The following is a 17,089-nucleotide window of genomic DNA, read 5'->3' as shown; positions in this document are numbered from 1 at the left end:
TTACCAAAATTATCCACGGACTTGGAAACTTTCAGTGAAGGGAAAGACTGAAGCTTAACTTATTTTTTTGGAAAGACCTGTACTGAGAGGTGATTTGATTATAGTTGTGAGTGGATGAAGGGGATCAAAAAGAGCTATTAAGGTGAAGTAATTATTCTGAAAACAGATATTAGAACACGCAGCTATGGGTATAATTTGGATAAACTCAGATTGCACAAGAAAATAGGTAAAATCTGATTCTCGAACAAGCAAGTGGATGAATGGAACAAAAAAGCATATGTGTAGTTGATCCAAACATGATAGAAAGTGTCAAATAGAGGTTTCATAGATTCAAGGACAGGGAGGGGAGTTGATGTATAACTCATTCTCGGGAGCTGTCTTTGTATGGCGTCCGACCTTAATATGGACTTTGCTTATGCGTATCCTTGTGTGTATTATGCTGATCTATGCTCTTTGATCCGTCTAGCCTCTGATCTCTCTTTTTGAATCGTAATAGAACCCTCCATGTCTCCCATTTTTACCATACATACAGTAGTAGCCAAGAGGATGTCACCATTTTCCCTCCTCTCTGACGCCTAAGAACGACTAAAAACATATCTAGCCTCAATGGTTCAGCCTCTCCTCGAAGCCCTAGAACATCCTGCCTCTTTGCAACCTCAAAGTCCGACGACCCCATTCATCCCTCTTCCGCTCCTCCTTCAAGAGTTAAGAAGAGCAGTTATCTGTCTCTTTTTTCTTTCCCTGCCTTGCCTTCGCTTCCCTTCCTTCCTTTCCCCGCCTTTTATCCTTCCAGAAGCTAGAAACCCTCCCACCAGCCTCATCCGTGTGTATCTGCCATCCTTTGCTTCTCCTTCCTTCTCTGTCGAGCCTTTTTTAACCCTTCATTAGCTAAGAACACTCCTATCAGTCTTATTTTGTACGTGGCCTCCCTTGCTTTCCTTCCCTTCCATGTCTCGCCTCTCCAGTCCTCCACAAGGTCGCTTCTTTCAGTTCCTACCCACGCCTTTGCTTCCTTTTGCTTACCTTTTTAACCCTTCAGAAGCTAAGAACACTACCATCAGTCTCTTCTTCTATACCCTTTCTTCCTTGCTTCCTTTTCTTTTTATATCTCGCCTCTTCAGTCCTCTAAAAGGTCAATTCTTTCAGTTTCCAGCCCCCCTCCTTTACTTCCTTTTCCTTCCCTGTCCCACCCTCTCCAGTGTTCCTGCCTTCGATTCTCCGCTTTTTTCTTCCTTTTCCTTCCGTATCGTGCCTTCGCCACTTATCCAACCTTCCCTCCCTCCCCTGCCCTTCCCTTCGGTCCTTTAGAAAGTGAGCAGGACCGTCAGCTTGATCACCACGGCGTCGTTGATGATGAAGTTCCTGGAGCGCAGCGTCTCCTTGGTGAAGCCGAGGCCAACACACTCGTAGTTGTCGCTGGCGTCGGGGCGTCGCCAGTGCCATTCCGAACAGAGCTGCGTCGGGTCCCACAGGCGGCTCAACAGGTCCTCGGCGGGGCTGCTGTGGTCCAGTATCCTCACCTGGTGCTTGAGGGTGAACGGCCACTCCAGGTTGTTGTCGAAGTCACCTGTGGGAGGCAGAGGCGAAGGCTTTGTTAGTAAGAATTCACTGCCGGTTTTAAGTTGTTTATTTGCTGCTTTTATCCTCTTGCACTTCCTACTCCTTCTAGTCTTCCTCCTCCCCACTCCTCCTCTTCCTCCTCCTCCTCCTCCTACGTCCCATCATCCTTTTACAGGTTTTAAGTCGGTATTTTTAGACGCCTCCGCATCTTATATCAACTATCTCCAAGCGCCAAAAAAGGAGATTCATCGAGTTTTCATGTGTGTTTTTTCATGTTCATGGTACAGAAGAAGGGTCAGACTACCACCAGGGTCGTTCACCTTACCCCTGGAAATGTCTAAAAGCCAACGAAAGCTTTGTAAAATATGTGTGCTTTGGGCGCCGAATTGTTCAAGAGTACGGCCCTTTGTCTTAATAGGGCACATAATGGAATTAAGCTTTGGGCACCTTGATGCAACGTTGCCAGATTGTCGTACTCAGTCGCTTATATTTCCCGACTCCTTACCCCAAAACTGTCTTCTGGGCTCCAATAACGAAACTCATTTATAGTTATCGTTAAAAGATTTAGATCCTGATGTTTCTTGGCAATAGTTAGGCGTCAGAAACCGGTAAATACTATGCTCTGAGTACGATAATCTGGCAACGGTGCCTTGATGTACCCCGTCCCGTATTCACACAAGGAATACCCCTTTCAACCTAATAGTGAGAAGTGTTACTTAATGTTTCTGGCAGAGATTCAGTAGTGAAGAGTTCGATATCATATTCACTATTTTTTAATTGATAAGTCTTTGGAAACGCTTACAGACAAAGGATCCCGAGACATTTGCTCGTATTGATTGCTTGTACCTTGGGTCATCAATATCACTGATACACACTTGCTTCATTGGTTCCAATCATCCACTGTATAATCTATTCGCGAACTAGTTTTTTTCCGATCCATTTACCTGATTTTATCCAATTTATTTCCGTTGCTACGTGTCCTAACATATTTTTTCGATGTAAGTACTTTTTCGAAATCGTCTTCCCCTTCACCCATTTCAAAACTTTAATCAAATCACCTCACAGTCTACGTCTTTCAAAGGAATGTAACTTACGCTTTTTAGTCTTTCTCTGCACGGTAATTTTCTAAGCCCATGGATCGTTTTTGTCATACTTTTTCATACACGGATCCGAAGACCTCTGCAATAAGGGCACTGAAGATAAGCATTATAATTAAGTTGGGGTCTTGCCAGTGCCTGATAGTGTAATAATAACTACTATCCGGTAACCAAGCGTTTTCATTTTGTATTCTTTTGTATATCTTTATATGTATGGCTTTTCTCTTTTTCTTTTTCCGTACACTCAGCGTTTGTCGGTCTTTAATATATTTTCTGTTTTGTTGTTGTCAGTTTTCCGCCTCCACTCTTCCTCCTCCTCTGTTCTGGCTCTTTTTTTTTTTTTTCTCTCATGACTTTCGTTTTTCTTCCCCGAACTGTGTTTCACTGTTTTACTGCATCCACAATTCATTAGATTTCTCACCTTTTATATCCTATTCGTTTTTCGAGTTGGCCGATGTTTATTCCCTTCCATTTTTTATCGGGTCCTATTGGTGGTTTCACGTATTTTTATTGTTTTTCTTTTTCTGCTGTGCTTGGGGTGGTTTGCTGTCTATTCATATGCCTTTGTTCTCCATTTGACATTCCTCCTGTGTGTGTGTGTGCGTGTGTGTGTGTGTGTGTGTGTGTGTGTGTGTGTGCGTGTGTGTATGTATAAGAGAGACCTTTAGCAAATGATACACAGACAAGCAGAAAAAGCGAGGAAGAGCATATCACTAAGATCCATCCAACTATTATTCTACCCGTTTAATGTGAATATACAGAAGCCTTACAGCGAGAGTGAGAACAAAAACAAAAATTTGCATAAAGCTTTAGAATGAGCGTGAGCAGCTGGAAGGCTTCAACGCACAACACTATCGCGGATATGAAATGAATTGCTGTTACTCGCATTGTTATACACGCACAAAAAAAAAAAAAAAGCATTCACATGAGGATTATTATCTGAGAGAGAGAGAGAGAGAGAGAGAGAGAGAGAGAGAGAGAGAGAGAGAGAGAGAGAGAGAGAGAGAGAGAGAGAGAGAGAGAGAGAGAGAGAGAGAGAGAGAGTGTTAATCAGTCTGTCGAATCCTACTCTCTTAGCTGCCCTTTTTTGTTGAGAGAGAGAGAGAGAGAGAGAGAGAGAGAGAGAGAGAGAGAGAGAGAGAGAGAGAGAGAGAGAGAGAGAGAGAGAGAGTGTTAATCAGTCTGTCGAATCCTACTCTCTTAGCTGCCCTTTTGTATTGAGAGAGAGAGAGAGAGAGAGAGAGAGAGTGTTAATCAGTCTGTCGAATCCTACTCTCTTAGCTGCCCCTTTTGAATATTCGTACTAAAAAACAAGATATGATTATTAAGCACACAACAACCTAACCTCGGCAGAGTCTTGAGGTCGCTAACGGAATATGACGTTAAGAGAAAGAGGAGTCAGGACGGATAGGCGATCTTCTAACACCTTTACCTGTTACTTACCTGAATAGCTGGGAACCGGTCACTCCACCTAGACTATGGATTAATTTCCCCAACAAGTGCATGAGCGAGGCAAAACTGGAATAATATCGCACTTTTCGCATATACGATTTCCCTTTTTAATGTTTCGAAAGTGCATAGAAAAAATATTACGGTGTAGGTTTGGTCATTCATCAAAGTCCCTCGTGATTTAGTTGTCCGCTGTCAGTCACGGGGCGCGGGAATGCACGTCACGTCCGCCTCTGAATCGATGGGAACGGTCGTTGGGAATATATATTTTTTTCAGTATTGGCGAATCATTTAACGTTGTGAAGCATGAGCCGGGAGAAGCTTTTTTTTTTCAGTCCTCGTAAATTCTCTCTCTCTCTCTCTCTCTCTCTCTCTCTCTCTCTCTCTCTCTCTCTCTCTCTCTCTCTCTCGTCCCCTTTTTCTCTCCATCAGTCCATTCCTTCCTCGACAGTATCCTATCCTACCTTGACTCCTTCCTTTGTTCCCCTTGCAGCTCTTTATTCCTCCTTTCTTTCCTTCCGCCCCTCCTCTCCCCTCCTCTCCCCTCCCTTCCCCTCCTTCAATCCTTCTCTCCTTCACGACCTAGCAATCTCATTTCCTCCTTTCTCCCGTCATCTCTCCTTTCCCAACCCACGAGAATACGTAAGGACATAAGGAGGCTTCTAAACTAATGAAGCTACACAATAGCAGTTCACCGTATGTTCCCCGAAATCCATTGATCTGGTTAACTTCTATTTTCATTACCTACGCAGCTTCTTATACTGGGTCCATTCATTCACAACCCCCTTCCCCCCACACATTCATACGTTATCCTTCACCCCACAACCCCTTTACACAACGTCAAACACAACATGGATATTGATATAGTAAAATCACTTACCGTCACCCCTTCTACTTAAAACCTCCCCTTGCGCCCCTTACCTTGCGTCAGACCCACGTGGACATAGAAGTTCTCCCCTTGCTGGTTGGGGTAGATCCTGAGGTACATCCGGTAGCCGCCCTGGAAGATGTAGAAGCTGCTGGAGCGGAGGGAGCGGCGCCTGCCCCAGTTGTCCATCTTGTAGTTGATGTCCCCAACGCGCCAGTAGTAAGTGAACACCCGCTCCCCGTTTTCCTGGTGCATGGTGGAGTTGAACCGGTAGATCTCTGGCTCGCGGGGACTGCTGCGGGCTTCCTGTTGGGGTTAGGAGGAGATGGAGGAGGTGTGAGTGAGTGAAGGAGTGAGTGAGGGAGTGTGAGGGGGTGAGGCTGTTGGGGTTATGGGGAGATGAAAGAGGTATGAGAGAGTGAGTGAGGGAGAGAGTGAGGGGGTGAGGAAGGGAGAGAGAGAGTGTGAGTGTGAGTGAAAGTATAACACGGGGACTACTCTGGGCCTCCTATATGGGCTAGGTAGGGATGGAAGAGGTATGTATGAGAGAGTGAGAGAGTGAGGGAGTGAGTAACGAAAGGAGACTAGGAAGGTTTGGGTGAGTTAGTGAGGGCATATATCAATCTCATGCTGGCCACTGTTGGCTTCTTCGTGGAGGGAGAGAGAAAAGGAGGGATACGGGGAAAAAGAGGTAGGCAAGTAATGAAAAACCTTTGAGTGAATGAGAGAAGAGAGAAGGGGAAAAAGGAGAGAGTAAAAGTGTGTGAGTAAGGGAGGGAAGGAGAGAGGAAGATAGATAGAAGATAGCGTGTGACTGATTGAGTGAGAGAGGTGAAGGCAGGGAGGGTGGGAGGACCTTTAGAGGAAGACGGCAGCGGTGAAAGGAAAGTTTGAAGATGGTGCTCAATTAACTATAAATGCCGCCAATTTTCTGCTCATTTCTTTTCTTTTCTTTTCTTTCTACTTAGCGAGCCTCGAACTTTATTATTTCGATTTCATTCCCGTGTCGTGTGCCAATATAAACTTTTTTTTTTCACCTTAAGTTAGATAGTGACGAGGGCTCAGGGGTGATGAACTTGGGGAAGGTTGCTGCTGGCTGACGATAGCTGATAATCCTTTTACGTGTACACTATTTTTTTTTTTTTTCAGGAAAGGAAGCAGCTCAAGGGCATAAGAAAGCGTTGAAAACCCCCCCCTGCCCACTGTACGCTGCTCCTAGAAAAAAAGATAAAAGTAAAGAGTGGCCAAAAGAGAGGTCAGGTCAATTTCGGGTCGAGGGATGTCTTGGTACTCTCTGGTTGGCTCTGTTGCGCGTTTTGGCTATCTCACGGGCACTGTTGGTCGGCCCCCGGTCTTTACTTACGCGGGTGTATTTTTTTTTATAGTGGCGCTTACATTCTCTTGGTTTGGCTGATGCTGCCTTCCCCCTTCTTTCGATGTTTCCTTGATTGGAATCGTAGAAGGTATGGAGGTTATTTACTGTACGTTAATGATGATTGTCTTGCATATCAGTCAGTAATAAGTGTGGGTGGCGTGATCTCGTGTTGTTGAGTGGACAGGGACGTGGTTATAGTGTGTGTGTGTGTGTGTGTGTGTGTGTGTGTGTGTGTGTGTGTGTGTGTGTCTGCCTCTTTTCCCCTATTTGTCTATCTGTATCTATCTATTCATCTATATCTATTTACCTATCTGTCTGCCTAGCCTCCCCCCCCCCTCGACTGCCATGGATGGAATATTAATATGAACCAAGCTTTCGAAGGGACACTATTTTTCTGGCATCAAGCTGTGTTATCCCTGGGCCCGCTGATTACTAATATTCCCCTTATAGAAAAAAACTCCGAAATGCTCCCCAGGCTTTTTAAGGGAGACTGGGAAGGGTAAGAATGAGAGGAGTGTGGAAGGGAAACGGTCAGGGGTGAAGAGGTATACGGGTGATGGGAAGAGAAAGGGAGTGAAGGGTTAGAGAGGAGGTGAGGAGGAGAGGATGTAATGTGGGGTTAGGAACGGGATAATGATGAATGGGAAGGAGGAATTGAATTAAGGAGAAGAGGAAAAGGAACGAAAATAGAAGAACGTGAGAGAAAAGGCATGTAGGACGTGATGGGAAGGGGAAGAGGGAAGAAATGAAGAAAGGGGATGATTAGGTGAAGGTGGTAATGGCGTTAGGGGAAGGTGGAAGTGAAGTGGAGGGAGGAAAGAAGGAGAGGGAACGGACTGAGAGGAATGTGGGGGGAAAGAAGGAAACAGTGGAGGCAGGCAAAGCGTAACGGAAAGGGGAATGACCGAGGGAAGAGACGGAGCGGAAGGTAAGACAGAGGAGGGTAATAGGGGGAAGGAACGGTAATTAAGGAAAGGCATTAGGTTATTAGGGCAAGGGAGGATAGGTAATGGGGAGGGAGAGGGAAAAGGGTAGGAAAGAAGCAAGGAGTTAGAGGAGGAAGAAAAATGAGAAGAGGAACGTGAGGGTTGAGTTTGAGGGGAAAGAGAAGGGAGTAGATGAAGGAAAGGTTGGGGAGAGAGTGGATAGGAAAGGATAAGTGGTTTGAGGGTAAGAAAAAATGAGGGGAGATAGGTAAATAAGGAGGAGGAGGAGGAGGAGGAGGAGAATGGGGTAGGTGATGGAAAGGGAGAGGAGAGGATAGGAAAGGATAAGGGGTTAGAGGGGAAGAAAAAGGAAGGGAAGCAGGAAACGGATGAAGAGGAGGAGGAAGGATGGGGGAGAAGGGAGTACGAGAAGATAGGGGAAGGGATAAGGAAGGGAATTGTAAGGGAGTAGGGGAAGAAAAATGAAGGGGAAGAGAGTAAGAAAAGGAAGGGAGGGGAAAGAGTAGGAAAGTGTAGGGGGCTAGAGGGGAAAAAAATGAGGGTAGCCAGATAAGGAATGAGGAGGAGGGGGAAGAGAAGAGAGAAGAGGGGAATAGGGGACCAGGTAGCTGAGATTAATGGGGTGTGAAGAGGTAAGGGGAGGAAGAGGGGGAAAAAAGGCAAAATAAAATCTCGTAATAAGGATAAAGAGGATTATTAACTGAATGGGAAGGCTTGGAGGGCTCAGGAGGGGGGGGGAGGGGGATAGGAGGGAGGGGGGAGGGGGGGCGGCGGGGGCAGTTAGTGAGCTATAATTATTGAAGTATCGATTAGTTAAGGTTTTCAAAAGTTGCTAATGGCGGACTACGAAAGAGAGAGAGAGAGAGAGAGAGAGAGAGAGAGAGAGAGAGAGAGAGAGAGAGAGAGAGAGAGAGAGAACGCACCAGTGGCCTCATCAACCCATGTATTTTAATTTCTTTCTCGAGTCTAGCGCTGAAGCAGAAAAAAAAGTATTCTAATAAACTTTTTTTTTAAATTTTCCATCGTTTATTAGATCTCTCTCTATCTATCTATCTATCTATCTTACATTACCGGAGTCATACCTGGGCACCACGTTTTCTATTCCTTTTACTCAGGGTTTATACAAGAAGGGTCTCGTGTTTTAGGTTAGTGGTGAGAAATGAATGCCCGCCCTACCGCACGCGTCCACCCACCCGCCGACGGTGATGAATGAACGGGGAAAGTGGAGCGCTGTAAATGGTGGTACTCGAGCGTGGAGGGCATGAAATATAGAGCCTTTCCATTACGTTGTCAATAAGTGGTTAAGACTATTTTCTCTACCTCTTATTTTTTTCCTCTTCTCTTCCTCTTCCTCCTCCTCCTCCTCCTCTACTCCCATCGTGAAACTCTTTATCTATTTTTAATCATCCACTGTACTTTTTTTTTCTTTTAATCCGTCGTTTTCTCCTCTCGAAAGTCGTCTAATCTTTCGGTACAATCGTCTTACCAAACTGGACTATAATGATCTACTCTCTCTCTCTCTCTCTCTCTCTCTCTCTCTCTCTCACACACACACACACACACACACACACGTCCTATTAACTAAATATCCACCACATCACGAGTTTTTTTCCTTTTTTTTCTCTCGCCACACTAAGTCAACGACACCCGTGCGCTTAACCACATCACGTTCTTTCCCTCTTTTTGTGTTTTTTCTCTTCCCTCACACAGGCACACACACACACATAAGCCACACTAAGTCAACGATTTAGTGTGAGGAGGAGGATTTGAGCGGACCAGTGGCAACATATGGCAATAATATCCATCCGCTGAAAAAGGTATCACAGGGAAATATATCGCCTATGGATATATTTAATGGATTTTAATATAGATAGAAGTAGATGAAAATAACCTGATTGCCTTTTTAGACGGAAGTAGACTACTGCCCATATAACAAATTACCCTGGAAGCAGCGTTAGTGATTAAAACGTCAGTAGAAGGGTATTTGATGACTCTGATGAAGAAACATACAGGACGCCCGGGAGGTATTTGAAGACAGGTATACAGGTAAATAAGTTAAATAGTCAGAAGTAGTGATCGCTTACCAGATTAATATGTAGAGAGAGAGAGAGAGAGAGAGAGAGAGAGAGAGAGAGAGAGAGAGAGAGAGAGAGAGAGAGAGAGAGAGAGAGAGAGAGAGAGAGAGAGAGAGAGAGATGATTACTATATAATTAGATAGACATTATTTTTAGACACGTAGGCATAGGGATGTGGGCGACCCATACATAAGAGGTGCAGACATGTTGTTAGATTGATACTGATAGAAAAGATCATGTGGGAGTAGATGTAATGATGATGAGCCAACAAAGATTCCTAGACGGAGAAGAAAGTGGATAGGTAGCTGCGTGGGCCAGGTAGACAGGTAGGTAGACAGGTAGGTAGACCAGGCTCATCAGATATTCTTATTCTAGTATCCGATCTATTCCCTTTATCCTTCCCCCCCCCCCGTCTCTCTCTCTCTCTCTCTCTCTCTCTCTCTCTCTCTCTCTCTCTCTCTCTCTCTCTCTCTCTCTCTCGTGGTAACATATCTAGCAAAAGTGAAACACAACACTGGGCATCTATTTTGATCCTAATATGACGTAAAGGGAAGGGAAAGTGTGGAGGAGGAGGAGGAGGAGGAGGAGGCACAAATACTAGGTAATGATGATGGTGGAATTACCGAGGGAAATGGGAGAACATAATAATGGTGAGATTGAAGGAAAGAGCGAAGATAGAAAAGTAATCTTCAGAGGAACAATTTTTTCATCATGTTTTTCTGAAGCTCCACAAAAGGACAACAGCAAAAATATATATATCGATAAACTGATGCAGATACAGATACATATATATACTGACAGATACACAGGTAGATAGACTGACTGATAGATAGATGGATAGATAGATAAATAGTAGTAGTAGTAGTAGTAGTAGTAGTAGTAGTAGTAATAATAGTAGTAGTAATAGTAGTAGTAGTAGTAGTAGTAGTGTTTGTGGTAACTGTAATAGTAATGGTATAATTGATTGTAGTAATATCATCACTATCTTCTGCTCTATCTAATTCACTGCAGGACAAGAGCTTTTCCCAACGTTCTCCACCTCTGTCTGTCTGTGTCTGTGTCTGTCTGTCTATCTATCTATAAATCTATCTATCCATCTATCTCTCTCCGTCACATGCCTTGATTTCTCCCTCCCCCCAAGGCCCTTTCCCTACCCTGACCACTCCCAAAGGTCCACACTCAGTACCTCTCCCTCCTCGTAGTCGTCCTCGTACGCCTCCTCGCCCTCCTGATCATGGCTCTCGCCCGGCAGGTCATTAGCACCGGCAGCGTCCCCAGTGGCAGGTCTGCTGGGGGAGCCGAGCCTGTGGAGGTAGAGACATGCATAAAGAGATGAAAAAATAAATATGTAGGTAATTTGATGCAGATACAGATACATATAGATACTGACATACATAGGTAGATAGACTGACTGATTGATAGATAGATAGATAGATAATGATAGATAGATAGATAGATAGATAAATAGATAGATAGATAGATAGATAGATAAATAGATAGAGAGAGAGAGAGAGAGAGAGAGAGAGAGAATCACCACACATTATGCTCGGAAACTTGAGCAAGATAAGGAAAAGAAAGGAAGGGAAGGGAAGAGGAAAGGAAGGAAGAGTAAGGAGAGAGTGAGTGTTCTTAACGGCTCCTCTTAGATACAAATGGAGGAAGTAAAGAGGTCTGGTGAGCCTCGCAACTCGCCGCACGGGGTCATTAGCCTGCGAATGGTTGTTGTGCTGACGTGAAATCGTTGGCATATTCAGTGAACTCTCTCTCTCTCTCTCTCTCTCTCTCTCTCTCTCTCTCTCTCTCTCTCTTACTTTGTCTTTCTTTCTTTCTTCTTTCTTTCTTTCTTTCTTTCTCTTTCTTTCTCTTTCTTTCTTTCTTTCTTTCTTTCTTTCTTTCTCTCTCTCTCTCTCTCTCTCTCTCTCTCTCTCTCTCTCTCTCTCTCTCTCTCTCTCTCTCTCTCTCTCTCTCTCTCTCTCTCTCTCTTATTCTCTCTGGCTACTTACCTACCTATCAACATCCATCCATCCATCCATCTGTACTTATTTACCCACCAATATCTTTCAGCTTCTAATTTTCGGTATATGTGTATGTATGTAGTGTAATATAATTAGCGTCATTGTAAAACGTAGTCGCCCGCACCGCCAATGATTAGGCCCACCCTCCTCACTCGCATATCGTTCAAAATTTATATATGTTTAAATGTATGTGTGTGTGTGTTTGTACGTATCTTAATCTATTTCGAATTATCTTTATCCATCTCTACCCGTCTGTCTACCTTTATCGATCTATCTGTCTTTATTTATCTCTTATCCATTTTTGTGTAGGTTCATCTTAATCTATCCATCTGTCTGTCTAAATGTACCGATTGGTCCTATCCAAGAGAAGATGACGCCATTATAAACACTTGCCTGCGCCATGACGGGCTGGGGCCGACTACCATCCAGGCCCCTCAAGCAAGCCTACCGGCGCTATAGGCTTACACATAAAAAAAAAAAAAAATCTAACCATCTATCTTTCTCAAACTCTCCCTCTATCTCATACCCGAGCGCACGGAGTTCCCGGCGCAGCTTTCCGTGGTTCTTCTTGATCTGCTGGTCCTGGCTCCTCAGCTGGTCCTCGATGTTGAGCACCATCGTCTTGAGCACGTTGAACTGGTCCACCACCTGCCGCTCGAGTGCCACGAACCGGTTGTTCATCTCACCTGTGAAGGTAAAATACGATGCTCGTCAGATGGCAAATTTTTGGAGGGTGTGTACTGTTTGGCGAACAAGCCCGTGTCATCTTTTCCTTTTCTCTTTTCCTGTTTATCTATTCGTTATCCTGTATATTTATAAGTTTGTTTAGTTGGGAAGAAGGAAAATGAATATGGTTGAGGAGTAGGAGGAGTAGGAGGAGTAGGAGGAGGAGGAGGAGGAGGAGGAGGAGGAGGAGGAGGAGGAGGAGGAGGAGGAGGAGGAAACCTGGAAATGCAGGCAACAGAAAGCCTTTTGGCTCATTACGATGTTGCCCCCTCTGGTGATTTAATCTGCTCGACAGTCACTTGGTTCCCGCAGAGCAGGTGAAAGGACTTCAGTATTCAATTTACTCCTGTCGCAATAAAATGACGGTCGATTCGATTTTTAAAGGAGTTGGTATTCACAGGAGGAGGAGGAGGAGGAGGAAGAGGAGGTAGAAGCAGAGGCAGAGGCAGAGGCGGAGGCGGAGGAAGAGGAAGGGGAAGAAGAAGAAGAAGAAGAAGAAGAAGAAGAAGAAGAAGAAGAAGAAGAAGAAGAAGAAGAAGAGAGAAGAAGAAGACGACGACGACGACGACTAGGAAGAGGAAGAGGAAGAAGAGTAAGAGGCAAAGGAAGAAAAAAAAGAAAGGAAAAAGAAGAGGAGGAGGAGAAGGCGGGTAGCGGCAACTATGAGAACTAAAAGGAAAAAGATGAGAAGAGTGAGGACAAAGAGAATGTAAAGAACCAAACTCTTGACTCACGCTGAAGCTGGAGTCTATAGAATGTGTACACCCTTTCCAACTGATCATTTTGCTGTACGAGACTCTTGGATAAATAGCTTCCTTTGAGGGCCGCAGGACTTTGGTAAACTGTAACGATAGGAAGCTTTATTGGGCCTCTGCTCCCCGTATAAAAGATCTTATACTTCAAAGGCGCAGACATCAAGGGAACTGTGACGGGCGGCGCGGCACAAGACAGCATCGTTAAGGGTGGCATTTATCTTTATGTTTGAAGTTATTTAAGGCGTGCATCGGAGCTGCGTGCCATGCCTAACCGGTTGCTTCTGGCACAGGAGTGCAAATGATCGTCGCCATATACCCCAAGATTAGTTATTACACGCATGAATCTTGGACATAAGCGCATTGAATTCAGTGAAGTAAAAGATAATTAGGGGAGCATATACGCTATAGCTGCGCGTGGCGGCGGTGCTCATCTCCGAATTGAGGCTGAGATAAAAAAGAAAAATCAAAGCCCAAAAACGAGGTAGTACATGCATGAATCTTAGTAAATGCTCTGAATAATGGAATAGATAGAGAATAAAATCATACATGCATAAGCGAAGCGTGGAAAGTGTAGCATTGTATAAGTGTCATAGCGAAGGGGGAACATAAGCAAGGGAACACATGCCTTAGCGGTGTGCGTCTATGGAATGATGTGATGGAAGAGAGAAAGGGAAGGCAAAAGAAGAGCAATCAGAGAACATCATTGCCAAGTGCATTAAACTTATCGACAAACTGAAGAGAGAGAGAGAGAGAGAGAGAGAGAGAGAGAGAGAGAGAGAGAGAGAGAGAGAGAGAGAGAGAGAGAGAGAGAGAGAGAGAGAGAGAGAGAGAGAGAGAGAGAGAGAGAGAGAGAGAGAGAGAGAGAGAGAGAGAGAGAGAGAGAGAGAGAGACCAATCATACTCGTAACCAGTGAATTTGAGTGACGGTCTGCAGAAAGAAAAAAAAAAAAACAGGAATTTTCACCAAACTTTAACTCCCGGCGCATTGATTGGCAGAAAGAGACGACTTAACAGAATCAATGCCACGGGGAGAATTGCCTTAACGAGAGGAGGAGGAGGAGGAGGAGGACTGAGGAGGAGGAAAAGGAAACATGGAAACATTGAAACATGGACGAGCAGGCAGCAGAGACCCTGTTAGCTCATTGCGAGGCTGCCTGTTTGGAGGAGGAGGAGGAGGAGAAGGAGGATTATTGAGGAGGAGAAGGAAACATGGAAACATTGAAACATGGACGAGCAGGCAGCAGAGACCATGTTAGCTCATTGCGAGGCTGCCTGTTTCTAGTGCTTCAGTCCATCCGTCAGCCGCCAGAGAGACCAGCGGAGGAAATTAAAGCACTTCTGTACGCACTCGTGGATACGTTTAGTTCACTCCCGACGCAGCAAAGTGACGGTCAATGCGACTTTTAAAGGAGTTGATCGTTTCCGCACTAACTTATGCAGGGAGGGTGTTCCAGTGGCGGACAACACTGTTCAACGGATAATTCCTGCCGATATCATCAGTATTGCATCGCTTCGCTTGAGTTGTTTTACCGTTGTTTCTTGTTCTCGAGTAAATTTGTAGCATTAAGGAGGAGGAGGAGGAGGAGGAGGAGGAGGAGTATTGTCGGACGGTTTAACGCCATTGCAATCTCTCTCTCTCTCTCTCTCTCTCTCTCTCTCTCTCTCTCTCTCTCTCTCTCTCTCGCTCATTCTCCCTTTATCGTTAGGTTCTCGGGAAAGTTATAATTGACAACACGTCGCTAAGTCCCGCAACAGCGACTTGTAAAGGAAGAAAGAGCGACGGACTAGCACTTACGATCACACACACACACACACACACACACACACACACACACACGCACACACGAGCACATTGAGCTTCGTAAAGTGGAAGGAACAATGACAGAAAAGTTTTGCACTGGAAATTCTCTTTAAAAAATGTGGATGAGAGAGAGAGAGAGAGAGAGAGATTGTTGCTAATAAGATGTGCAAGAGTTTGACCGAAGATTTTGCCTGACTCAGTGATTTTTCTTGTAAGCATGTTACTTGCCGTGCTTGACTGCCAGGAGGAGGATGAGGAGGAGGAGAAGGAAGAGGAAGAGAAGGAGAAGGAAGAGGAGAAGAAGAAGAAGGAAGAGCAGGAGAAAGAGGAAGAGGAGGAGGAGGAGGAGGAGGAGGAGGAGACATTTGAAACATTTGATACATTTATTTATGACCATGATTGCATTGCAGGAGAGGAAGAGGAGGTGGCGGAAGAGGAGGAGGAGGAGGAGGAGGAGGAGGAGGAGAAGGAAACCAGTGGAGATAGGTAACAGAAAGGAAGAATAGTGAATGAAAGATGGGGATGAGGAGGAGGATGAGGAGAAGGAGGAGGAGGATTAGGATTAGGAGGAACTTCAGTAGTGGAAGTGGTTTGGGACCTAATGCATTGCAGATTATATCACCTGATACAATAGGAGTGTGCGGCGGATAGGGATGGGGGATGAGGGGAGGGGGTAGGGGGCAGGGGGCAGGAGGAAGGCGGTGGGGGGTAGGAGCGGCCACCTCACTCATAGGGTATTCAGTTTTGTGGTTTCGGAGCTTATTTTTCTCCTCCCTGCGGTGGTGGCTGTCAGGGGGGGGGGGAGGGGGGGCGAGGACACCTGAGCGCCGGAGGAAGGACATTAGTGACAAAGGAGACGAAACGTAATGATTTTAACCCCGAGTCCAAGGGGAAGGGAGAGTGACAGAATGGCACGTGGGTGAGGAAAGGGAGGGAAGAGAACGTTGATAGGGAAAGGAAAGAGCAAGGGATGAAAGGGAAGCGCATTGATAAGGGAAAGAAGAGAGTGTGACACTTGGGCATGGGATGAAGGGGAAGGATGTTGATTGGGGAGAGAAAAGAGTGTGACACGTGGGCATGGGATGAAGGGGAAGGATGTTGATTGGGGAAAGGAAAGAGAGTGACACGTGGGGATGGGATGAAGGGGAAGGATGTTGATTGGGGAAAGGAAAGAGGGTGACACGTGGGCATGGGATGAAGGGGAAGGATGTTGATAGGGGAAAGGAAAGAGGGTGACACGTGGGCATGGGATGAAGGGGAAGGATGTTGATAGGGGAAAGGAAAGAGGGTGACACGTGGGCATGGGATGAAGGGGAAGGATGTTGATAGGGGAAAGGAAAGAGGGTGACACGTGGGCATGGGATGAAGGGGAAGGATGTTGATTGGGGAAAGGAAAGAGAGTGACACGTGGGGATGGGATGAAGGGGAAGGATGTTGATTGGGGAAAGGAAAGAGTGTGACACGTGGGCATGGGATGAAGGGGAAGGATGTTGATTGGGGAAAGGAAAGAGGGTGACACGTGGGCATGGGATGAAGGGGAAGGATGTTGATTGGGGAAAGGAAAGAGGGTGACACGTGGGCATGGGATGAAGGGCAAGGATGTTGAGTGGGGAGAGAAAGAGACACGTGGGCATGGGATGAAGGAAAGGAAAGAGGGTGACACGTGGGCATGGGATGAAGGGGAAGGATGTTGATAGGGGAAAGGAAAGAGTGTGACACGTGGGCATGGGATGAAGGGGAAGGATGTTGATAGGGGAAAGGAAAGAGTGTGACACGTGGGCATGGGATGAAGGGGAAGGATGTGGATAGGGGAAAGGAAAGAGGGTGACACGTGGGCATGGGATGAAGGGGAAGGATGTTGATTGGGGAAAGGAAAGAGTGTGACACGTGGGCATGGGATGAAGGGGAAGGATGTTGATAGGGGAAAGGAAAGAGGGTGACACGTGGGCATGGGATGAAGGGGAAGGATGTGGATAGGGGAAAGGAAAGAGTGTGACACGTGGGCATGGGATGAAGGGGAAGGATGTTGATAGGGGAAAGGAAAGAGGGTGACACGTGGGCATGGGATGAAGGGGAAGGATGTTGATTGGGGAGAGAAAAGAGGGTGACACGTGGGCATGGGATGAAGGGGAAGGATGTTGATAGGGGAAAGGAAAGAGGGCGACACTATTAGTCCGTTCCAAAACACATAACACATAGATAAGTTAGATTTATCTTCTTATATTCTACCTAATCAGTTGTAGGCTCTCTGGATGGCCTAATGGACGGTCCCAATCAATTATAACATGTAGATAAAAAGGCATACCTGATTGCATTCGAATCCCATCTGGGCTAGCAAAGGTAAACATAAAGAGTGTTGAATAGTACAGCGGCGTGTTTCGGCAGCTTATGATCAGTGTTATGGTAATGCGTCGGTAGCAA

At 45.6% G+C, this 17,089-nt stretch overlaps 1 protein-coding gene across 2 annotated transcripts in view; it reads right to left on the bottom strand.

The window, feature by feature from the left end:
- Positions 1-948: 948 nt before the first annotated feature.
- The window catches only part of LOC127001565 (TNF receptor-associated factor 5-like), a 19,820-nt gene continuing 3,679 nt past the window's right edge, over positions 949-17,089 (bottom strand). For both annotated transcript variants that reach the window (XM_050866314.1, XM_050866315.1), the window contains exons 3-6: positions 11,913-12,072; positions 10,558-10,675; positions 5,028-5,280; positions 949-1,567 (exon numbers count right to left, since the gene is read on the bottom strand). In XM_050866314.1, the coding sequence (XP_050722271.1) occupies positions 1,305-1,567; positions 5,028-5,280; positions 10,558-10,675; positions 11,913-12,072 (794 nt within the window). In that variant the 3' untranslated portion in view covers positions 949-1,304. The remainder of the gene's footprint in view (positions 1,568-5,027; positions 5,281-10,557; positions 10,676-11,912; positions 12,073-17,089) is intronic.

The sequence above is a fragment of the Eriocheir sinensis genome, chromosome 21 (assembly GCF_024679095.1).
Source record: "Eriocheir sinensis breed Jianghai 21 chromosome 21, ASM2467909v1, whole genome shotgun sequence".
In the NCBI taxonomy this organism is placed as follows: domain Eukaryota; kingdom Metazoa; phylum Arthropoda; class Malacostraca; order Decapoda; family Varunidae; genus Eriocheir; species Eriocheir sinensis.
Note: the sequence above shows the minus strand (reverse complement) of the source record. Positions and strands in the feature narration are given on the sequence as shown.